General features: G+C 39.4%; 1 protein-coding gene across 4 annotated transcripts in view; it reads right to left on the bottom strand.

Moving 5' to 3' along the window:
- Positions 1-16287, bottom strand: part of ZMPSTE24 (zinc metallopeptidase STE24) — a 62881-nt gene that overhangs the window by 27061 nt on the left and 19533 nt on the right. For all 4 annotated transcript variants that reach the window (XM_056795221.1, XM_007492852.3, XM_007492851.3 and 1 more), the window contains exons 3-6: positions 15406-15492; positions 11151-11267; positions 9938-10090; positions 4248-4389 (exon numbers count right to left, since the gene is read on the bottom strand). In XM_056795221.1, coding sequence (XP_056651199.1) covers positions 4248-4389; positions 9938-10090; positions 11151-11267; positions 15406-15492 — 499 coding nt within the window. The remainder of the gene's footprint in view (positions 1-4247; positions 4390-9937; positions 10091-11150; positions 11268-15405; positions 15493-16287) is intronic.

Genomic DNA, 16287 nt, shown 5'->3' with positions numbered 1-16287 from the left:
AAACACAAATCTGAAGAAGACATGCAGGTAGATGAGAGCCAGTGACTGTCCTATGTAAAATTGAGATTTGAACTCTGGACTCCATTCCCCAGGAGTCCTTGCTAGCTCCCAGAATGCCCTCTAATCTCACTAAATTCTCACCTGGGACAAGAACAAAATTTTATTTAAAGGGTCTTCCCCGTAGGCGGGGCTCTCTCTCTTTTGGACTTCCATTTTGGAGCAGACGTGGCTCTTTCCATTATGTAGGTGAGGTCTTGTCTAGGCCTCTGTGGCCTAGGCACCACGTTTTCCTTATCCTGTATTTTCTTTTAATCCTTAACTTTTAATAAACCTCTAAAAATATAATACTCCTTGTAGAGAGAAACTAATTTCTACCTGCCTCAGTCTCCCCTAAATTTTAACTGTTACACCTATAAAATAACTGCAGATATACCATAGCTCACAAAAGATTGAAGCTGATGGGGAAAAGAGGAGGGACAAAAAGGAGGTAGGGGGGCAGCTAGGTAGCTCGGTGGATTGAGAACCAGGCCTAGAGATGGGAGGTCCTAGGTTCAAATCTGGCCTCAGACACTTGCCAGCTGTGTGACCCTGGGCAAGTCACTTGACCCCCATTGCCTAGCCCTTACCACTTTCTGCCTTGGAGCCAATACACAGTATTGACTCCGAGACGGAAGGTAAGGGTTTTATATAAAAAAAAAAAGGAGGTAGGACTGCTAAGTCTCTAGGTTGTTGTCACTATATATACAGCACTGTATGTATGTTACCAACTGTTCTATAAACCCCTGAATCATGTCCTAATATAGAGAGGTACAGGGCCAGCCTGCAGACAGGAAGATTTCAGGTCTTTCCTGGAACCCACATACATTGCCTGTGACTCAAGCAAGTCATTTAACTTCTCAGTTCCCTAGGCAAACTCTAAGACAAATTGCAGAATCTACATCTATAGAGTTGACTCACCAAGTGTTTCCCATAGGTCCAAAGTGCACACAAAATGTATGGGCTTTACTGATATTTTCTATCATCACCCCAGCCAGGCTCTCAGAAACAAGGCCAGGGCACACAGGTTCTGCAGGCCCTACCAGTTTGCCTAATGGCAAAACTTAATGGTGGGCATGTCTCTGTTTCAAGGTGAATCTAAAGGACAACCAAAAGGATCAGGACCAGAAGCTAGACTATCAGATGATGAATTCACTTGGCCACAATTCAGGAAACCACTGCCTGTGGGGTTGGGATCATTATTGGTAAAAGAATATCCATATTGATAAAATCGTGGATCTTTTAAAGTATTAAATGAAGGCACACACTACAATACTGTATTATACAATGTATTCTATTATAGTTTAACATGCTATTATCCTAACAGGGCCTCCCTGAACTTTCTGGATGCCTTTACCTTTACATGTGAAATAATATATAAAATCATTCTGAAAAACAGCCCAATTCAATTCAACAAATGTTAACATTGTTACTATTTTCAAGGTATTTATTTTTTAAGGTATTCAATCAACTAGCATTTATACCAACTATGTGCCAGGCACTGTGCAGGGGATATAGAAAAAAGGTAAAAGTTATTCCCTAACCTCTAGGAGCTCACAATATGATATGAGGAGACAACATGCAAATAACTGTGTGCCAACTATGTGCCAACTATAAACACTATAAGCTGGAACTAATCAGCAGACAGAAGAAACTAGCAATAAGGAGGATTCATGAAGGATTCTTGCAAAAGGCAAAACTAGAAGTCACAGAAGCTAGGAGAGAAAGGAGGAGAAAATTCCAGGTATGGGGGATGGCCAGGGAAAACTTCCAGATATGGAGTACCTAGTGTGAGAAATAGCAAGGTGGCCAATGTCACTGGATCACAAAATACATGCAGGGGAGTTAAGGCATAAGCAGACTGGAAAATAAGAAAAGGACTTTGTAAGTCAAACAGAGGGCTTTACATTTGATCTTGGAGGTACTGTGAAGCTAACAGAGTTAACTGAGATGGGGAATTACATGGTCAGAATCTTACTGGAGGGATATCACTTGCTGACAGCTAAAAAGAGGATAGAGTAGAAGAGAAAAAGACTGACATGCAAATCAACTAACAGGCTATTTCAATAGTTTAAGCATAAAATGATAAGGACTTGCACCAGAGGTGGCAGTGTCAGAGGAGAGAAAACACTTGAGATGTTACAAAGGTAAAAATGACAGAACATGGAAACTGATTAGATTCAGAGGGTGAGAAAGTAAGAAGTCAAAGATGACACTAAAAATGCAAGATGAGGGGACAATGGTTGTATTCTCAATAATAATAGGTAAGTTAGGAAGAGGGGAGGTTTGAGAAGAAAGATAATGAGTTCAGTTTTGGATGTGCTGAGATTGATATATCTATGAGATACAGTTCCAATGTCCAAAAGACAATGGGAGTAAGTGATGTGATATTGGAAATCAGGAGAAAATTTGAGCTAGACAAATAAATCTAAGAATCATTGACAGAAATGACAGTGAAACTATGGGAACAGATGAAATCGTAAAGAGGGAGAAAAGTCTCAGGACAAAGAATTGGAAGACATCCAGAGTTAAGAGCGAACCGGGTGAAGATCCTTCAAAGAGACTAAAAAGGAGTTGTAAGGCAGGTAGAAAAGGGAACCAGGAGAGAGGAGTGTTATGAAGACCAAGAAAGAAGAGTAACAAAGTCTCGGAGGTTGCAGAAAGGTCAAAAAGGATGAGAATTAAGAGGCCATTAGACTGGACAATTAAGAGATCTGGTAACTATAGAACAGTAGGTTCAGTTGAATGATGAGATTGGAAGCCAGACTCCAGAGACTTAAAAAGAAAGTGAAGAAAGAAACTGGAAGCACCTATTATAGATGATATTCTCACATGGTTTAGCCACAAAAGGGATAAGAGAGCTAAGATGAAAGCTAGCAGGGACAATGGCTGGATTGAGTGAAGCACTGATCTCATTCCTACCTCCATATGACTTCACTTATGTTGTTCCCTTTGCTAGAAAGTCCTCCTCATTAAATCCTGCCTGTCTTGAAAGACAGGCAGGGCTTGCCTTCTTCATCAAACTTATCTTCCAATTTCCCCAGATGTGACTGACTACCTTTCTATGAATCCCTCCACCCTCCTACAATCTAACACATAACTACCTATCTTCTTGTACTGATTTGTGATTGCTTCACATCAATCAACATCTACTAATTTTTCACATTAGTTTCTTTTCCTCAATTAGTCTGTAAAACTCTTGAAGATGGAATCACATATATTTTTGTTTTTCTTACAAAGCTGAACACAAAGTAGACATTCAATAAAGATTTGTTGACTGAACAATTAGTACTGAAGTGAATAGGGCTCAATTTCTCAGGTTTAGATTATGTTCTTTTTTAAGTGTTAAAAATATCTATAGTATTCCTTATTTTGAATTCCAAATTTTTTCCCTCCCTCCAGCCCTTCCTCTACCCACTGAGAAAATAAGCAATATGTTAACCATACTACATGTGAAGAACATATTCTTTTAGCAAGGGCAGTATAAGGAACTACAGTATGTCCTGAAGAGCCTTTTCACTGAATTAACTGCAAAGGCCTCTATGGTTCTGGGTGTAGTATGATTTTGATTAGCAAAATAAAGTCCTGGAAATGTGCTACTTAGTGTTATAATCTTCCTGGACCTCAGTTTCTCCCCTTATACAATGATGATAATAATACCTGTATTCCCTACCGTAGATAATTATTTTTGAGAATCAAATGAGATTGTGGTACTTTTAATTATTGGGGAATTGAAAAAGTGTGGTATAGTAGAAAAGTTTTTGGAGTATAGAGACAGGTTTGAATCTTGATGCCAACACTAGTAGTTATGTGACTGGACAAGACAACACCAATTTTTTTAGGAATTTCCTCATATATAAATGGGAATTGAAAATGCCTTCTAAATAAATGTTAGTGAAGTCAGGAAAAAATGCTTCTATTACTTATCTTATAGGAATGCAGTGAAGAAAATGTTTTGGACATAGGAGTTAATTATTACTCTCTTTACAAGCTATCATTATATTGAAGGTTAAATCATATTCCACTTATATTTTTTATTACAATAAGAGAAATCTTGTCCTTATTTTCCAATAATATTGGTGTTCTACTATATGCCTAATTCTTAGAAAACTCAAGATTCAAAATTTTAAATCTTAACTCTAAAAAAATATGAATGAAGGAACTTTCCTTCATTCACATTTTAGAAATGTAAGGCCTTAATAAAGTCTTACCTTCCACCACATACACCTTAGTCAGAGGAAAGTCAATATTCTTTGCCATTACTTCAATTTCTTCTTTGAGGGTTCCTTCAGGCAAAGGAATGAATTTATCAAATAAAGGGGCGATGTAGTCAGCATAGATTGTGACAAGCACCTGAAATGTAAAAGTAAGAACAACCTCTAAGAAGTTTCTTGAAGAAGGATGAACGTGGATGAACACCGACAGGTTTACAAAGTGTTTCTAGGTTCCTAGAAATGTTCTGGGTTTTGGTACAAACTCCTTAGTCCCTCTGACCAGAGCTCTGTGATGGATAAGATCCCTTTTCTCTTCCTGCCTTCAAACTCTCCAGGCTACCCTTCCTTCACACACCACTTGAGACCTTTTACTAACTGACAAGTCAGATCACATCACTCCTCTCCATAAAATCTATCAGTGATCCCCCAGTGCCTACTGAATAAAGTCGAAGTTTCCATAACCTGTCTCCAATCTGCCTTTCCAACTTTACCCCTCCAATTTCCCTTTCTGCATTCCAGCAGATGCTGCCCTGGCATCACCTGTTTAATGTGCTCCCATGCCTGGAAAAGTTTGCCACCCATTCCAGTCTGCTGAAGTCCCTTCCTCCCTTCAAAGAACCAGATCACGAGTCTCCTCCAAAATGAAGACATCACCCCAGCCCCAAGCTGAAAGAATCTTTCCCTCCTCAAATTTTCATAGCACTTTGTGTGGAGAATTTAAATGAATAAACTGTAAGTGACTATCTAGTGTGTTAGCTATAAGGACAAAAAGAAATATTCCCATTATCAAGGAGTTTACAATGGGAAACAGGAGAAAAGAATCCATATGTACACAAACAAACAAAAGATAAGAGAATTCCAGGGAGGAAGGCAACACTAAAACCTGAAGGGAGGGGGCCTGGAGTGGAAAGCAGTCAGAGAAGACTTCACAAAAGAGGTAGCACCAGAATTGGGTCCTGAAGAGAAACCAATTCTATGGGGCAGAGATGAGAGATTATTTTCTAGGCTAGGGGGAACAGCTCATGAAAAGGTAAAGTAGGAAATCAAATGCTGAATTCAGGAAAACAGTCCTTTAGTTTGTCTGAAACAGAAAAGGGGAAGAGTAGGAAACTGGGATGGAAATGCAGGAGGGATTCAAACTGTTGAGCATCCTAAATGCTAGGCTAAAGAGTATTTTATCCTCTAGGCAATGGGGAGTGTAACACTAAAGGTTTTTGAGGCTTACGGAGGGAACTATATTAGCAACTATATTTGGATTGAGGATATTGGAGAAATATATATTGGATTGAGATGAGGAGAAAGAAGAGACTACTAATCAGGCTATTACAATACTTTGAGCAAGAGATGATGAGGGCTGGAACTAGGGTGTTACTTGCTTGACCAGAGAAAAGGAGATAATTCTAGAGATATAGACTAGATAAAATAGACTAGATAAAACATGACAACTGATTGGGGTAAGAAAGAAGAAAAACATCAGAGATGACTCTAAAGTAATGAATGGAAAAGATGGTAGTGCATTTAACAGAAAGAAGGAAGTAGGGAAGAAGGCTAGAGGGAAGATAATGAATTCCATTTTAGACATATTTGAGAAGTCTCTGGCATATCCACCAAGCAGCTGACAACATAGGACATACGTTCAAAAGGGAGATCAAGCTCCTTCTTTTGTATTTATCATAATTGCTTGAATCACAGTAACCTATATATACCAGAATCAGACTATAAACTCCTGGAGAAAAAAGTACATAATTTTTTTTAATTGCTTTCCTCATTCAATAAATGATTCATAATAGATAATAGATTACTAAAATGGGAAGGCAACTTGGAGACCAGGTCCAACCTCCAACATTGCAAATGAGGAAACTGGGGCTCCAAGGTGTTTAAGTGGTTTGTCAAAGGTAACACGGTTAATAAATAGTTAGGGTGTTAAAAAGTAGTCTCTTCATTCCTGATCACTGCTCTTTCCACTTGAAGGGAATTTCGCCAGTCTCAGGCTTCCTTCTCTTCTCTTCTTGTGACTACACAAAAGCAAAAGTCAGTAAATAAAGCAATGCCCCTCGTTAAAGTCCAAACAGCTGGCACTGGTTCTGTCCTCAGTCAACAGCTCATCACAGTCCATACTAGGTCAACCTTTTCTTGATAAAAACAAATTAATCGGTTCTTGCTAGCTAGTGCAGGGCTTTTTGGTTCTGCCAACCATACACCTTTTTTTTAAGGTAAGTAAATATTACAATATTATTAGGTAAAATTAACAGATTCATATGTGACACAATCAAATGCTCTAGATGGCAGCCTTTGACAATAATGCTAAATGACCAATAAAAGCATGTGAGTGAGGCTGAAAAATTATTATGGGACTAACTAACAATCCTTGAAGAGCAGAAGGAACTAGGCAATTGAGAATAAGTGACTTGCCCAGGGTCACACTACTAGGAAGTGCCTGAGGTCAGACTGAACTCAGACCCTCCTATCTCTAGGTTTGGCTCTCAATCCACCAAGCCACCTAATTGCTGCCTACCCCCCACTCCCACCCCTCCATCATTTTTTAATATTTAAAAAAGAGGATCACTCTTTCCCAGGAGCCTAAGAAACATTGCTGAGAACTTCTCCAGGCCATGTGTCTTGCTGGTCTGTCTTTCGATGCTATTACTCCCCAGGTCACAAGCACATCTTAGTTGGAAGAGGTCTTCAAGCTAAGTTTCAAAGGAAGGTGGGGATTCTAAGAGGGAAGTGCATAGGAGACAGGAGATAGGACATTGAGTTCAGGGAGCAGATAACTAGCAATCTAATTGGTCTGCAATGATGAGTATGCATGTGAGGGTAGATAATATAAAACATCCAGAAAGGTGACAGCCAGACTGTAGATGGTTTAAATGCCAGGCGGAGTGGTTTATATTTCATCCTAGAAGCAATAAGGATGCTAGCCACATCTAGCCAATCTGGACCAACATTACTGGTGAACCTTTTATGTTTACTAGGACTCAAAAGTAACAATAGAAAAACTGTTCCAAAAGTTAAGAATTGGCATCAAGCTGTATAGCTTGATGGTTCTTCAGCAACTGAAGTCTATATGGGGCTGAGGAGTGGTCCCAGAAGGCAGAGCAGTAACAATACAGCAGACAGGTGGTCTCTAAGCCTTGTCTCTAGGATAAGTAAGTCTGAGACAAAGGGAAAAGTGCATTGTGAAGACACCAAGATGAGCCATAATGTGTCAAAAAGAAGGCTCTGGAATCAGACAATTCCTAGCTGTGTGACCCTGAGCAAGTCACTTGACCCCAATTGCCTAGCCCTTACTATTCTTCTGCCTTTGAGCCAATACACAGTACTGACTGGAAGGTACTGGTTTAAAAAAAAAAAGGCTCCATCCAGGAGACAAAGCAGAGTGCAACAATAAGTCTAAGGCAAAAGTTCAGCAAAGCTGGTAATGATCTAAAGATCTTTTCACTAGTCATTTTTTGCAAAGCCATTTACTTTTACATGTGACCCACCTATACCTGACCATCCTCTCCTAATGAGAGCTCAAGTAGAAACTGAGATGTACTATGAGTCCCATTTTCAAAGGCCATGTTGGACTTTGGGATCTTCTTTTCAGTGTCACTGAATATAGTAGTGCTTTAGTCATAGGAAGTTCATTGCCAGCTTTTAGTTCTGTCTTGGTAATTAAAGTTCCTGGCAGCTCTGAGAGCTATCCTTATGCAGACTAGTTCAGGGCCCTCCACTGTTTTTAGACTACACTAGACCTTAAATGATGGAGTGATTGTACAAAATCAATGCCCTGTGTTGGTTCTTCAAGACAATCACCATACAGAAACTTTTTTCCTGGATCTCTAGCATTGCAGATGTTTCTAAGCCTGATGAATGAGAACTGCTTTTCAGAGGTGTAGGGGAAAGGATGAAAAGAGAGTGGAAAGTGAAACGATCGTAGAGAAAACACGTGTTTCTCTACCATACCACCTTCATTCACACAATACTCATGTACACTGCACTATCAAGGTCCTGTGGGGAAAAAGATGTGCAGGCCAGAATTCCTGAGGATGATCTTGTGATGGAGATGACTAACACATTTCAAGTAATAGTGGAGAGAGCAATGACTTTAAGAGTCAGAAAGCCTAGACTTCAATCCCAGCTCTAGCACTTAGTACTTACATATAGCCTTGGGCAAATTTCTCCCCATCTCTGTGTCTCACCTTTTCCATCTTCAAAATTAAAGAACTGGACTAGATGACCTATGAGGTCTCTTAATTTTTATAAATGCTAAGAACTCATGATTATACTGGCTTTCACTTTCACAGAAGACTGTTTTATGATTCTGAATAAAAATGATATGGCAATATGGTAAGTGACAGAGAATGACAGGGAGGTTTCCTGGAGGAGGCAACTTGATTTCTCAATTGAAGAATGATTTGGAACCACACAGAAGAGAACCACACTCTCAAGGTGTATCAGCGGAACAACAAATAGATCAGTTTGATTGAAACATAGAATAGATGAAGGGAACTGGTGAGAAATAGAGTTGGAAAGTATATGTAGTTGTATGGTTATTATATGTATGCATATAAAGGTTATACAAATACATACCGATTACTTCCATACTTTTCTCCCAAATCTTCCTCTCCTCAGACTATTTGTGGGTTCTAGGCACCAAAGGACCTGAAATGATCACCCTTGTCTCCAATATGGAAATGTTACCTCCCCACTCACTCACTCACACCTTACTCCTTTTTTTTTAATCATTCTACTGAAAGAGCTTTCCCTGAAGCCACCAATGATCTCTTAGTTGTCTAATGTAAATGACCTCTTTTCTCATTCCTCTTCTTCCCAGGTGACCTCTGTACTGCATCTCACATGATTAATCATCCCTTCCTTGATACTCTACCCTCTCTGTTTCCATTCCACTAATCTCCTTTGCTGGCTTGTTCTCCTTCCTAGAAAGAAAAGAACTAACAGAAAAAGCCAACAGAAATTTTTTAAAATTCTAAGATTAGTCATGGTAGTCCTAGTGTTCCAGGCAAACATGAGTTAACAGGAGAGTTAAATAACATTCACTTGAATTTCACCTGTTCCTTAAAGATAGTTTTTGTCTTTTACAATATGGCTAATATGGAAATACATTTTGCATATTGATGCATACGTATCTCTACGTATAGAATACTAAAAATTGTTTATAAATATCATCAAGAAAAAATAAAAATGGGGCAGCTGGGTGGCTCAGTGAATTGAGAGTAAGCTCTAGAGATGGGAGGTCCTAGGTTCAAATCTAGCCTCAGACATTTCCCAGCTGTGTGACCCTGGGCAAGTCACTTGACCCCCATTGCCTAGCCCTTACCACTCTTCTGCCTTGCAGCCAATACACAGTATTGATTCCAAGATGGAAGGTAAGGGTTTAAAAAAATAATAATAAACAAATAAATAAATAATAAAAATAAAAAGCATTCGTTAAAAAAAAAAGAAAGTATTTTTTTAATTTAAAGCAAGTTGTACATAGTAAAGATTTGATTTTTAAAATGGTAATGTTCTCTCAAAGAGGTATTAGTCAAATTCAGAATAAAGAAAAATTTAAAATATACCAATGCAATCACATTAAAGATTACTCTCAAAAGAAAAGGTAGTTTTCATGCTAATTAAAGTTACAGTAATTATTTTGTTGAATGCCTTTTTTTTTTAATGAAAAACAGAAACACTTTACTCACCAAAGAAACAACTAATGTGAACAGCCAGGCATAGATGAAAAAGTAGTCGCCTCCAATTTTAATGATATAAAGCAGTAGTGAGGTAACAGGCAATAAAATACACTGAGTCACGATAAATTTCTTGAGAGCATCTTTTGCGAAGAACCCTAAGGTCTGAAAAAAGAAATCATGACAGAAAGCTGCTACCTTACTTTTACTCTTTAAATAACCAAATGAATACAACTATTTGTTTAAAGTACTGTCAATTACTCTCCCATTCAAGTGCCCCTAGGTTCTAAGGACATAGCAGCAAAGTATAATCTCTCGAAGGTCCAACAGAGCAGGAGAGGATTCTGGCCCAGAGGAGAACTACCCACATCTATGTGTCTGAGGGTCAGCCTAGCTTAGGGCAGAATGATGGTCACCAGATGCTGAATATATCTGGCAACAGCAAGGTTTTAAGATGTTTTACAAGGTATATAAGAGAATGCCCACATTGCTGAAATCCAGAATTACTGACATACTGAGCAAAATATTAAACATAGCATGCAATGATCCTACCCTAAGGATACCTTCAAAGTCCAGGGTGATAACCCCTTTCCTCTACATTGTAATTATCAATAACCAGAATAATGTAAAGAAATAACTATCTTCTTTATTTGCTGTAGTGTCATGAAAGAGGATGCCACTCCATAGTAAGATTCAAGTAGGACTGGGTCCTCTCTTTTCTGACCCAAGTTCTTTTTTGTTGTTGTTGCTTGTATCCCTTACACCTTAAAAAAATGGTTTGAAATTCATCACTTGAGAAATTTTTTAACTTATTAATGAATTTTTACAAAAAGAAAAAAAAAGAAAGAAAGAAACAGGGGGAAGCTAGGTGGCTCAGTGAGCCAGACCTAGAGATTGGAAGTCCTAGGCTCAAATATGGCCTCAGAAACTTCCCAGCTGTGTAAGTCACTGAACTCCCATTGCCTAGGCCTTACTGCTCTTCTGCCTTAGAGCTAATATACATCTAAGACGGAAAGTAAAGGTTTAAAAAAACAAAAGGAAAACATCAATGTTTGTCACACCTGCTATTCATTTTTTCTCAGTGTAGACAAGCAACAGAAGTGATAATACATGTAAAAATTAAGTGATGAATGTTTAAATAAAACTGAAGACCCCTGGCACAACAAAAAAAGAAGAAAGGTCCTTTCCAGGTGACAATGAACAGTGGCAAAGCATTCTACTATACCTGTTGATTGAAACCATGCTTTTCTTCTATGACAAATGTATTATAAAGACTCCAAGGCAAGCCAGTGAGGGCACTGAAGAGTGTGGCCAAAAACAGGAACATCAAGGACTGAGTGATCTAAGGACAACAGGAAAAGACAATCACTATTTCTATAATGTAATATCAATTCAATTCCCCTATGTCTTAAAAAAATGAGCTGGCCATTCTCTTTTTGCTAGTTAACTACCTTCACTCATGTCCTCAATCCTATCCCCTCCCTTCTCCTTTGGGAACTTTTCCCAACAATCATTTCTGGGCCCTGTTAAACTAGTCTCTCCAGAACACTATCTCACTTTCTGATGCTTCCTCCATTCTTCAAAAGATTTCTTTCAACCCTGTTATCTCCTTAAAATATCATCCTATAGCTCTTTCCTTTCAATACTAAAATCCCAGGAAAAAACCCATCTATTGTCACTGCCTCCATTATCTCACCAGCCTTTTATTTCTTACCAAATCTCTGCAATCTGACTACCCACCCCACTACCTGAAGATCATTAATGGTCTCCTCTATCCTCACTCTCCTTTAGCTTTTCTGCAACACTCAGCAGTGATTACCCTCTCCTCCAGGGAGAGCTTCTCTTCCCTGGGCTCCTATGTTCTCAACTTGTATGGCTGGTCTTCTTGGTATCTTCTGCTGGTCCATCTTCCTCCTACTATGACCAAGGCTCTGGCCTAGGCCCCATCTCTCATCTTTGCCATGTGCTTAATAATGCTTTTACACAGATGAAGTCCAAATATCTGGCCTTAGATCCCTCCCCCCCCCCCCCCGCCCCCGCCTGTTTCAGTCTTCCATTTCCAAGTGTGTGTTTCCATCTCTGTCCCACTGGCACTTCATTCTCCTATGCTCTCCTAAGATAGCAATTTCTTCCCAACTTCCTTACCTCTACTGATAGAAGTACTGTTCTACTTGTTACCGGGGACCAAAACCTGAGAGTCATCTTTTCTTCAACATTCTGCTACCACCATCCAATCAGTTGCCAAATACAAGTGCATTTTATTTGATTTCCATAGTACCTCTTACATTTGTCCCCATCTTTCCATTCATTCATAACTCTCTCTCACTCTTGTTCAGGCCTCCATTTCTTCTCTCCCAGACTACTGTAGCAGCATCCCCAAAGTTTGAAAGGCCTCCCTCCTCACCCCTGCTCTTCAGAATCCTCTTTTATCAGAGCTCAGGCTCAGCTCAAGTTCAAGCTGGAGGTGAAGGTATGGGAGGTTATACACTGAAGCCAATTAAGGCCAAAGGAAGTGGATGAGACTGCCAAAGGAGGTGGAAAGAAAATGATTGAAGACAGTACTGAGGAATGTCCACACCTGGGGAAGGTGAGGAAAAGGAGAAACTAGCAAAGGAGGCTGAAAAGACTAGGTCAGAGTGGAAGCAAACACAAGAAGCAAAAAGAAATGAGGTCAACACTTCCCAGTTGTGTGACCCTGGGCAAGTCACTCAACCCTCACTGCCAAGCCCTTACCACACTTCTGCCTTGGAGCCAATACACAGTATTGATTCCAAGATGGAAGGTAAGGGTTTAAAAAAAAAAAGAAAAGAAATGAGGTCAAGAGTAAAGACAAGAAACTTAACATTAAAGAGGAAAAACCTCCCCTCTCTCTAAAACTAAAGGAGAAACACAGATAAAATAAAACTGTAACTTAATTCTCAGAAGGGCAGGAGGATAAAGTGCAAAGAACAATAAACTGAGGTCAGGAGACTGAGGGTTGAGTTCTAGTTGTGTACTTGCATACTCATGGAGCATCAGGGCACATTCTCTAACAATAGCTAGCATGTACACTGTATGGTATGTATAGTGCTGTATGGTTTAGAAAGTGCACATATATACACATACGTGAGGCATCTGGGTAATAGAGTGCCAGGCTTATAGTCAGAAAGACATGAGTTAAAATCCAGTCTCAGATGGAAATGAGTTCAGATCGAGGACACATGTGATACCCAGAGGAATCATGCATCACCAATGCGAGGGGAGGTGGGAGGGGGGAAGGAAAAGAAAATGATTTTTGTTTCTAATGAAAATATTGTTTGAAAATGATCAAATAAAATAATGTTTAAAAGAAAAAGATATCCAGACTCAGACAATAGCTAGGTGACCTTGGGCAAATCACTTAACCTATTTGCCTCAGCTGCCTCATCTGTGAAATGAGGATGATAATAGTATCTGAGGCATGGTTGTTATAGGAATCTCATGAGATAATATTTGTAAAAGTGTAATTTTTTCAAAATCTCATTTTCATCCCCATTTATTTTTATAGACATGTACTTCAATTGCTTCACAAATGTAGGATGCTTTCTTGTGAGAAATTACACATCTCAGTACAAATAAAGCTTATTTCTTCATGCCTCAAAACTACTCAATTTAACAAAGTTAGCTTAGGAGAAACAGAGGTTAAAGAGAAGTATACAGATTAAGAAAGTGATTCCCCCGCAAAAAAAATTATTAATGAACCTTACACACTTCACTTTACTTAAGATCTTATTGTAGCAGTCAGTCCTAAAGGATGGACAACACACATCCCTCTATCTTACAATAAGTAAGGCAAATGCATACCCATCCATCTATAAGGAGACTTCTTTTAATTTTATATTAATAAAAACTGTACACCCTACCCTATTGCTTACTAATTTCTAATATCCTGTCTTGCTTTGAAAAAGATTTGTTTCTGGAGCTATGGCCTTGCTAAGATAGAAAGTAGTTCCCTAAAATGTTACCTCTATCAGTTAGCTACTTAAAATTAAAATGTGAGACATAATTGTAAGTACTCTCCCTTATTAAAAGCATAGATTTATTAGCAAAAGAACAAGTATTTCAAAACCCATTCATTTGTTAGTCTCTCTTATTGCTCTTCCCTTTTGAGAAAGTAGATTGAAGATATCTTCTTAGGGAGGATTTTACACACACACACATACACACACACACACACACACACACTCGCATGCACACACACGCGCGCGCGCGCGCACACACACATGCACATGCACACACACACGTCCACAAGAACCTTTAGGATAATTATTTCTTTATTTTTCAAAAATAATGGCATCACAAACTAGATATTTATATTATACTGAAAGCACAAATACTATCACCATCTCTTTTATCTCTGTATGCTTGTATCTATACCTAAGTATATAAGCACAATGAGACTACCTTCTAAAAAAATTAATGGTGCTTTTACTTATTCCAGGTTGAACTATCTAATAATGTCTTAGCTCAGGAGTTTCTCCTCCTCCCTCCCTTGCCATTGCCCTCTCTCCTGGAGTATAGTTCTTTCTGCCAGGATCAGGGAAAAGAAATATGTTTGGATAAGAACCTGCAATGCTCCATAGGAATTGCTAAGGTAGGCAGAAAAATTTAGCCAAGATGCCAAATGAACAAACCTCTGTATTTCTTTAATTTAAATTAAAGCAGAATTACAAACTGCTTACAGAATTATATAACATTCATACCATTTCTGTTCAGTGGTTCAATAATCACTTTGTTCTCACTGCCCTTGGATTCCCAGGTTCAGGTATATCCTCTGACCCAAACCCTGTGAAGTCTAGTTTCTGGAAGTGACAGAGGCTGCTAAGACCCAACACAGCCTCTGTTCCAGATGGGACTTCCTAGAGAGTGGCACAGGAAGGCTACATGATGCAGTGGAAAGAACAAGGACACTGAAATTCGGAGTCAAAGAGCCCAAGTTCTGCCACTTACTAACCTGTGTGCCTCAGACCTTCTGGCTCTAGGTTTCTTCAAATGTAAAATACGTGGCCTCTGAGGGCCCTTCTAACTTTTGGCTTGTGGCTTTGCTATAAATTAAGGAAGAAGTGGGAGAACATTTGGCTGCTATAATCCAACAAGCTTCTTTCTTTTACAAGTCATTTCTGTTACTGCTAGCTTCCCTGTGCTTCCTGAATCCCAATGTGGTTCTATTTGGGGCATTGTTGGCTCCGCTTCCTGAGGGCTCCTTGTTCCACAAATTCCTCCCATTCTACTCTGGGCTGATATCCCACATCCCTGCACAGCTATGGTGCTGAGCTATTGAAATATGAAATAGCTATTTCATGGCAAAATGCCCTACATCTCATTGTCAATCCAGGCAAAGTCCAAACTATAAATAATGAAAGATTTAATTACCAATATGACAAACTTTGGAATAGACTAATGCATGCCAAAAAGGGGGGGAGGGGAAAGACATGACATTTTTTAGATTTAAGAAAAAGTACCTCATATTCTGGTCCAAATCCAGCACGCCTACAGAATACTCCAGAAAAATTCCAGAGATATGGAATTCCTCCAAAAAGAAGAATAATCTGTAAAAGAAAATGTATATTAGCTATTTTTTGAAAGTATATGAAACTATCATTTGATAGTCTAATCCACTTATGACTTAAGTTTTCATAAGAAGAATCATACCTGTCAAATGCACCAAGGGAATAAATTTGCATGAAATCAGCAGACAATACATTTAGTTTCAAAATATATTTGATGAAGATCAATCAATTAAGCATTTACTAAGTTATTCATACATACTAGGCACTGTGTTCAACACTAAGGAAGGGTATATGTTGTTGGTTGTCTCTTGAACCGAGGATGACGATTGTCTTTGTGCGTTTTTGTGCACAAAGACACTTGTGCGTGAAGGAGATTTAAGTGGAAAAGCCGATGCACAGAGACAGTCCCGCTCTCTCGGCGTTGGAAGCCTGGGTCCAATGGCACGAAAAGTCATTACACCTGGAGACTTCCTCAGCTGCATTGGATGGCCATGTTGTCTTTTGTGCTCCAACACGCCCTAAGCACTCCACAGTGCCTTGCTGCGTTGCCATCTCAGCCATTGAACCTTCTTATTGGTTTGTTCCGTCTGTTCCGCCGAAGCAGTCTTCACATGCTGGGTGAGCAAAGCCCTGGTTCACCAGGGGTCGACGACCCGATGGCTACCCTCACAAGGTTTAGCCAGCCTGTCGAAGCTGTTGCCCGGGGTGTGGCCGCTGCCGCATGCTAGCAGCTACTGGGAGCCACAAGTGAGAGCTGGGTGTCAGGTGAGGGTCAGAGGCTGGAGAGCTGCCCTAGAAGGGCACGACAAGCCCTCCATACCAGAGATATTACCC

The sequence above is a fragment of the Monodelphis domestica genome, chromosome 4 (genome assembly GCF_027887165.1).
Source record: "Monodelphis domestica isolate mMonDom1 chromosome 4, mMonDom1.pri, whole genome shotgun sequence".
NCBI lineage: Eukaryota > Metazoa > Chordata > Mammalia > Didelphimorphia > Didelphidae > Monodelphis > Monodelphis domestica.
Note: the sequence above shows the minus strand (reverse complement) of the source record. Positions and strands in the feature narration are given on the sequence as shown.